General features: G+C 32.8%; 1 protein-coding gene across 7 annotated transcripts in view; it reads right to left on the bottom strand.

Annotated features, from left to right (window-relative positions):
• Positions 1-8,796, bottom strand: part of LOC108752150 (latrophilin Cirl-like) — a 399,284-nt gene that overhangs the window by 7,160 nt on the left and 383,328 nt on the right. For 4 of the 7 annotated variants that reach the window (XM_018492802.1, XM_018492803.1, XM_018492806.1 and 1 more), the window contains 3 exons: positions 7,525-7,569; positions 5,485-5,653; positions 4,240-4,461 (listed from right to left, as the gene is read on the bottom strand). In XM_018492802.1, coding sequence (XP_018348304.1) covers positions 4,240-4,461; positions 5,485-5,653; positions 7,525-7,569 — 436 coding nt within the window. Of the gene's footprint in view, positions 1-4,055; positions 4,462-5,484; positions 5,654-7,524; positions 7,570-8,796 lie in introns of all 7 variants that reach the window. The other 3 variants (XM_018492808.1, XM_018492807.1, XM_018492805.1) reach the window with 2 other exon arrangements.

The following is an 8,796-nucleotide window of genomic DNA, read 5'->3' as shown; positions in this document are numbered from 1 at the left end:
GGTCAATCAATCGGTACGACAAGTGTAAAGGGTTAAACGTATGTTTCTCAGCATGTAAAACACTTCGGCAAGTTCGACGGAAAACGCAAAAATTTTTGCGCCAACAGTTGCATGTTGCGAATGCAGGTGCAACGTAATGATCGTTATGCGTGAGCATTCACATTTTCAAGAAAACGTTTTCCATCGATCGCATGTCATGGGAGGAAAAAACCACTTAATTACTTGAAGCGCGTTTAGGCGGAATACGGAAGTGCCATGAAGTGCAAGAGAACAAATAGACGTGAAATGCGACGTGTAAGTGCTTGCATAGAGTGCATCCCTTCGTACTCCGCCCTTCGCGTGTCTAGTTAGAATTAAGTCCACTAGTACATTACGAATCTTTCTGAACGTATACCTTCCCCATCGTCGACGGAAGTTCGTTTGTTTAAATTTCTTCGTCGTGAACAATCTGGTTGACAATGCGAATAAGGTAGCACAGATAATTATTAAAATTAAAGTAAGTTTTTATACAAGGTTGTCGCGACAAATATCAACAGTCTCTGATTATTTTAATTTTTCTCTCTACTTTTTATATTCTAAATTATCTTTTACAAATTTTTAAATTGTGCAGAAAAAAATTACGTCTCATAAAAAAAAATATTTATAAAAATATAATTTATATGTGATACTTTAAATGAAAAATTTATACATTTAAAAAAAATTGATGAGATAATTTTCTTAAAACTATAAGCAATATAAATAAAATTAATTATCACAGTAATTTGCTTCAAACATTATAACTGTAATAAACGAGTAATTATCATCTTGCTGATTAAATAAAATTCGTCTAAATATATCGAATATAAGTAAAAGATTAGAGCGACAGAAGGCAATATAAAGGAGACACGATTACGAGAGTGATCAGAAATCATGATTGCGCGAGTATATCTGATATTACGATTATTCCACCGAAGTTATTTCTACTGTGATTAGAAAAAAGGCAGTAACTGACAAGTCAAACTTATATTTTCTCAGCTCTTTTCATCATATTATAATTATTTTGTTAGCATGTTTTTATAACTAAATTAAAAGTGTGCAAACGTCTTTTTAATAAATCAAATTAATCCTAAATTAGTTTAAAAATTAAAAGATATAATAAAAAATTTTTTTTCATTCTGTCAATAATATCTATTTAAATATCTATTTAATTTTATTTGAATACTTGTCACGTCATTCGATATAAAAATTCAATTCGTTTACTAATATTAAATTATCTATTATTTAATTTGACTTACCATATTATTTCAACTGCAGCTATAAAAATGCCTGAGTAAAGTACTTGTTTCGGTAAAATTATATCACTTACTGCCTTTTATCTGATCACAGATTTCATTGATGATCCGGAAGATCTGAAATAAACGAATCGCGCAAAATCGCGCTCTTCGTAGTGAAAAAGGGAATGGGCCGGGGCATAAGAGGATACAAAGTAGCCAGCAACCGCATTACACCAAACCCCGAAGCCAGATAAGAAGCACGGAAATCACCACTGTTAGTAGGAAGTCTTGCGGGCGAGCGTGCTCGCGAGAGTGCGAATTCGAATGTTCGTGCTGTGCCTGCCTCCCGCGCGTTATTTACAAAATGGGGACGTCGAGTCATTATCGATAATCTGGAAGCGACATCTCTTCAATCGAATTAATTTGCCAAAAAGAAAAATATATATTTGTTTCTAAGATTCCTTTATTTTAAAAGAAAGTTTAAAAATTCTTTACAGAAGAATTATTTAAACTAGCTTTATGAGAAATAAAACTGGAATCACTAAATAGAATGACACTTAATTATAAAGATTATAACATTACAAAAACTTTAAAAGATAAAAATAATTTAATTATTGAAAATAAAAATATGGAAATGTTTTTCTCGTTATTAATCTGATTTGAATCTTTTCTGATCAATGTAATAATGATAAATATGACAAATATATTTATACGTTTCTGGACAACTCGAGAGTAATTAAGCTAATAAGCGATACTTTTATTCGAGCTGTTACTTGAAATAATTTGGTATTCAAAAATCCTCGAAAAATTGTTATTTTAAATAATGAACGCCAGATGAAAGACACTTTCTTAATTGGAAATATAACAGGTCGTATTAACAAGGTGCTTGAATTAAGTTGACCTCAAAAATAAGAATCTTATTTATTCCTTTAACGAGCACAAAATAATGTACAAAATGTACAAAACAATGGCTTGTTTCAATAATTTTAATATGAAAGTTATTATATGGAATAACTTGTGAGAAAAACTTAATGCAAAAAAGTATCAATCTACATTGCAAATAGAATGCTAAAGAAAGTCTAATTTTAACATAAAATTAAAAACGTAAAAATGAAAAGAGTTCGTACTTAAATTTATATTTTCGTATTTTCAAAATTTTTTTATTTTCAATTATTTTTAACATTAGTGTGTTTTCCTCTGACTGACGTTTTCCTACAAACTGTCCTATAACAGTATACACGAGCACATTCAACAATTTCTCTCCCAAATACATTTTTTGTTTCGCTAGTTTCTCTGTCTTTCTCTCTCTCTCTTTCTCTCTTTCTTTCTCACTCTATTTTTGTCGGCCAATTCTCTTCGACTCTCTGAACGCGACAGGGTCGAAAGAGCTGAACGGTTCGTTAAATGCCTTTTAGTTCGCCATTTTGCGAGTCAGTTTTTGAAGTGACTTGCTGATAACACCAAAAAAGCTTTCAGGTTCATGTCGGTTTCGAGCGTTAAAGCCAAATTAAACACAATTATACTTATTAAACATTATTCATAAATATACGCTTCAAAACGTAATAATCTGACGTACAGAAAATCTAAATCTCTGTAAATTAATTTCTATGATATATAAAAATTATTTTTAAAGATAAAAATTATTAACTGTAAAGTTACAATCATGACAAATTAACTTTATATATAAATAAAAATTTTTAAGTAAAAATGAATATTTATTGGAAAGTTTACTATTACAAATAATTTCTAAGTGAAAAATCTATAAGCGTATACTAAGCTTTATCTGTAAAAATAATCAAATAAACTAGCAGGATCGTCTACTTTACATACATCCTGCAACAAATTTAATATAATATATTAAGAAAAGAAAAAATTAATAAAGCGTTACGCTTCAATTTAAATTCTGTTGGATTGTTAAACCTAATACATAATACATCATAAGCATGAAATCGAGAACCAAGTAACTACATTTAGCGTTAAATGCGTGACGAACTAAGATCTATTTACACACGCTGAAAAGATCAAGAGAGACAGACAGAAACTGTAATTCGCGCTGAGAGATAATTAACTGTAGCAACCTTTCAATTGTGAAGGGGCAAGTTTAAAGGAAGGCAGGCTGAGTTCTGAGCGACAGGCAAAAAGTGAACGATAATAATTAATTATAGACGGATCATACTTGTGTTACTCGTAATCATACTAAAAGAAAAGCGAGAAAAGAATATATAGAAAAAAGTCAGAAACAGAGAGAGAAATGCAATTTATCAATACTCAGAAATTATTTTGATCCTATGAGATCATGTACAAATTATTACATATGCTAGTCTGACTTGTGTATACAATGTCAGAAAACGTTAGATTTTAATTGACGTACTTCAGAGATTAATCAAGTATTGCACCGTCATTGCTGTACTATAAAAAAAAAGTGAGAGTGGAGGAGAAAGACGCACGTTCTCCGCTTTCGGACTCCTACAATTTCAGTCTTTCGATTGTGCCATGGATAAAACACAGTAACCAATATTCTTATGAAAATAAATATGTTCTAATTTTTACAAATACTACGTCAGTCTATATCATACTATCAGTTTATATACATGTATATTAAGCAAAATAAAAGGAAATGTGACAAGTCGAGAGTCAATTTGATCAAAACGACGTAGTGTCTGTAAAAGTTGCGAACATATGGGACTACAACAGATCTAAATTTTCATAAGTAATCGATCACTGTGATCCCACAGGGCGATCACTCCATTTCGCTTCGTTATCCGTGTGTCTCGGTTTGGTGTATAAGCGGCGTTTGGATACCTTGCTGAGCGGGATGCCTATTGTGGTTGCTAGGTGCCATCATGTGCATCTGGTGTGCCCCGACCGGCGACCTCAGCGACAAATTGTTCAGGTTCACGTTTATCGAAAGATTCGTATTGTTACAGGTGGCGGTCAGGTTGTTGTGATTGTTTGGCGGTGACGTGGCGCCGGCGTTGGTACCCACATTGGTGGCTGCATGAGGCGACAGTCCGGAGCTGTCAGTGGTAGGAGCTGAGGGGTTCGACGAGGTGTTATGCGAGGCGAAGTCCTTGCCGCCGTTGGCGCCACCGGTGCCGCCGCTGCCGCCAGTGGAGCCGGCCGAGCCGCCTGTCACAGTCTTCGAGCACCTTAGGCACTTCGGCAACCAAGAATGACGGCGCACGAACTTTCGGTACTCCTTCCTCACCTGCAAGAGCGAAGCAGAGCCCGCCCGACCCAACGAAACGAGTTTAACGGTGCGAGAAAGAACTAAAGGCTTGTGCGAGACAGCGTGCAGATGCGTTATGTGCATCTCTGCTAGTCTGATACATAGACACTGCAGACCGCAGGCTGCAGACGGCCTCGTGACGAATAGCCATGGTACGCGACTAAAATTTATCATTAGTAAAATAAAGAAAGAATTATGCTTTCTTAGATTTTATTCAGTTTACGTCCTTTTGTCATCTTTAGGCAAAATTCAGGAAGCCGTCTGCGGTTATTTGTGAAAATGTTGTGCGATCTAAATTCGCAGGCTTGAAATTATAGTGCCGGTTTAACTAGAAATAAAAATAATAACGGTGCTTCTCGCGATGATAACAAAAAAAAAGTTCTCAAATTCTTGAAAAAATTATAATGAGCCTACTACGGGTGACAAAAATACGCGAAGTAAAAGCCAGTAACTTGTATTGCGCTTTATTAGACATTATTGTACAGCGCTTCATTAGACAAATCATCTCCATGTTCTGATTTTCATGAGCAAAACAATACGATGCTAACATGATTATCGTTCCAGTAATCTTAATTAATATCAATCGTGATATATCGACATATTAAACTTAAGCGCTAGAAAATTTCTCGAATTTTAAGTTAATATAAAAATTAATACACAAGTGAGAATGATTTATAAAAAATTATCACAACTCATTGCATAATCTCATTCTAAAAAAATATAAAGTTTACATAGTTTTATAAATAACAATGTAACATTTTATTACAAATCATTTGTAAAAAAAATATATAATAGGATTGATTAGGTTTTACGGGAAGCGTATCGATGCAAAATCATTCTTATAAAAAATTACGCGATATCACTCTTAAGTAAAAATTATTACATATTTCACGAACAATTTCGGATTTTGTTGTTTGTATCTCTCTCTCCGGGAACATTCGGCGATGTTGCCAGAATAGTCTAAATCAAGGCGGACTTCTGTGCCCCGACGTATTCCCTTACCTTCTCGTTCTGTACGCAATGGAACACAAAGATAAACAGCCCCTGGAGACTATTCAATACGGTGAAGATGTACGCCATCACGACGGATTCTTGGTTTAAGTAGAGAAGCCCGAACGTCCAGGTCAGACCTAGTAGAAACACCAGCACGATAGCGCCCCGCAGCCAGGCCCTGATCAGAAGATACAGAATAATAAATTACAGGAGAACAGCCAGCCAAGTTTCTCTTGTACAATACAAATCGCGATAGCGGCGCTTAAAGGGGACCAACATATTGTCGTGTAAACGCTCCGATGGAATATGACTTTCGTAAAAGAAATGAATCTCGTAAAGCGTCATATTTGGGAAAACCTCGGATTGATTAAGCTATTTAAGTTCACTTCACTTCAGCAAGTTAATAAAAAACTTAAACTGACACGTGGATTCGATAAAAATGATAAAAATAAAAGGATATTTTCTGCAGCTCGAAGGACAAACGAAGAAAATATCATCAGTACAAACATGATAACTTTATAGATTTCCAATTTTTCACTACAATCTTAAGACACTGTATTTGTAATAATGCATTGCTAATTGATTGCAAGTTGTAACGTCGCAATCCATTAAATTTGAAAAATTCATATATGAAAAAAATTTATAAAAAAAACTTTATTTATTTTATTTTAAATAGCAGTAATTTTCAGTCTCTTTTCTGAATTATTTGCCACTTATAGAAAAAATATAAGGATATTTGCAGCCGATCGATCCCAGACTTCCTCAGTCGATCATGAAATATCATTTATGTTTTAATGCTTGACGTAGTATTACGATGTTGAAGAGAAAAAAATAGTGCGACTGTCACATAACATCGTGAGACACACGAGGATTCGTCGAAAGTGATATTTAAACATTGCGACATTATGCTGAATCGGAAAACTTATTTTTGCAAGTAACGCAAACGCGCCACTTTGAGCGTCGCCGGAATCGCGGCATTTTATCTAAACCGTTATGATTAGAACGTGTGGCGATATATAGGTAGGCGGATATATCTCTACGGTACTTTCACGTCTATCTACTTGTAAATCAGGCGTAATACCCGAAACTAAGGAGAATACTACATGCAGTGAATTATCGTGTCTACTCACAGGAAATGCAAGTGCCATAATAAATATACAAACAAGTGTAGTATACATATACATATACATATACATGTGATCGATCGCAGTTATTATAGAAACATCATACATTTACACAAAAATTTTGCAATATTGTTGTAAGAGATAATTAAAAAATACTAGAAATGTGAATTATCTTTGGCAAAAATGACTTTACTTAAGAGAAGAAATTAAATTATTTATCACTGAAATAAATAATAAAATTAATTGTGACACATATCGTATTATCAATTATAATTACAAAAATATAACATTTTTGTGACATAAATAAGCAGTAAGCACGATTGAAATACTGTCAGAGATTTACAAATTATTAAATAGAGACAATACTATTTTGACAATTAATTAACTGAAGGAATAAAAATGTATACGGTGTCATAATTTTTGGAAATTTAATTCTTACACAAATAAAATTGTTTTTTTTTATTATAACAAATTAATTCTAATTGAGAATAATATATATTGAAATTAAAATTCAGGCTTTATTAAAAACTACTTTGTAAAATTAAATCATTATTTTATTACTTAAAAATTCATAAATCTTAAATATTATAAATTATAAAATTCTTTGCTCTCATATATTTATTCCTTCAATCAATGTATTAGTTACAATGTGCACGCAAACGCTGCATTGGCGTTTTAAATTGCGTTTCCTATGAGTGTTGCGATATTACGTGGTGGCGAGTGTTTTGATGTATGATGTGAGAGACTAAAGTCTACAGCTACGTTCACAAAATCAGTGTAATGATACTTGGATAGCTTAATTGAAATAAAATAAACTAAAAAAAAAAAAAAAACGGTATGATCAAATGAGACGAGCGAGATGGCGATTAATGATGACGTTAACGATATGACTGGTGAGTAATAATAAAAATGGTAAATATCTTACAAGTGCGCTTGCAATTTGTTGGGAAGAGCATTCTCTTCCTTTCCACTACCAACCAACCACGCCATGCAGAAGAATGTAGAACAGTGTAGACAGAAGTGGGTAGAAGATTTAATACAAAAATGAAACAAGACAGCAGTTAGGTGATTGTTCCGGCACCATTAGATGATTATAGCTTATTCTCTGATTTGCAATGCTCGATTCGCATTACTTATTGTCGAGTAAAAGCACGGCGTTTTCACTCGACAATCGCAAGTGAAATAATTGACAATTAGTTATGTAAACAAGGAAATATTTAAACACCAGTCATCGCGAAAAATATCTACAATAATCCGAATCGGGATTGCAACCAATTTTTCACTACCATCACCAAATTATTTACGTATTTTTATTATTGATTTTATAAAAATATAGAGACTTACTTTTTTAAATAATAATTTCACACAAATTGACTATACCTCCGTTTACAAAATCCTTAAATTAAATGATAATATACAGGGTGTTTTCAAAAAACGCTAAATAAATTAATATTTCTACACATTCTATATTTTATCTATAAAGTTATCTATAAAGTTAATAATTCACAGAATAATAACCTTAAAAATTCAAAATCTATGAAATGATAACAATAATCTGATATCTAACAGTTCGAAAAATTTCGCGTTTCGCATCATTTTTGAAATAATTTAAGATTATTAAAATTTACTCAAAATACAATATTTTTCGGTGTATTTAGCATTATTTGATTACAAAACATAGGATTTCTAAAAAAAAATAAAATAAAACTCAAAATCTTACAAAATATAATTTACGAATTTACAGAACGATGAATTGCAAATAAAAAATAAATATAGAAAATTACTTCGATAGTGTTTTTTTAAAGACTTAGAATAGCGCACCCTGCATATATTTACGACAATTTGTGTAATCGAACGATATACTCATGTATATCCTAAGTATCACAGCAATACAGTGGTGTGTCGAACGAACGAAATCTGCGGTCATTCCAAACATAGGACTCAAAACCAAAACCAAAAAATCAGCATGGCCGCCAAAAGATGCGTGACAACAAGATCCGCGTTCGGGAGATCTCTTTAAGCAAGTAAAGCTTGCGAACGTGTAAACCGAAAGCACCAAACAAACATCTCGATTGCTACTCTTCGATGGGAGGGTCAAATCTCGAATGTGACGGACAACGGACGCACTCGACTGGTACACGGTATATACAGTTTGCAGTTTATAATACTTTACTATAAAAAAAAAAAAAAAAAAAAA

The sequence above is a fragment of the Trachymyrmex septentrionalis genome, unplaced genomic scaffold (assembly GCF_001594115.1).
Source record: "Trachymyrmex septentrionalis isolate Tsep2-gDNA-1 unplaced genomic scaffold, Tsep1.0 scaffold56, whole genome shotgun sequence".
In the NCBI taxonomy this organism is placed as follows: Eukaryota; Metazoa; Arthropoda; class Insecta; order Hymenoptera; family Formicidae; genus Trachymyrmex; species Trachymyrmex septentrionalis.
The sequence above is the reverse complement of the archived record's forward strand: the minus strand, read 5'-3'. Positions and strand labels throughout refer to the sequence as shown.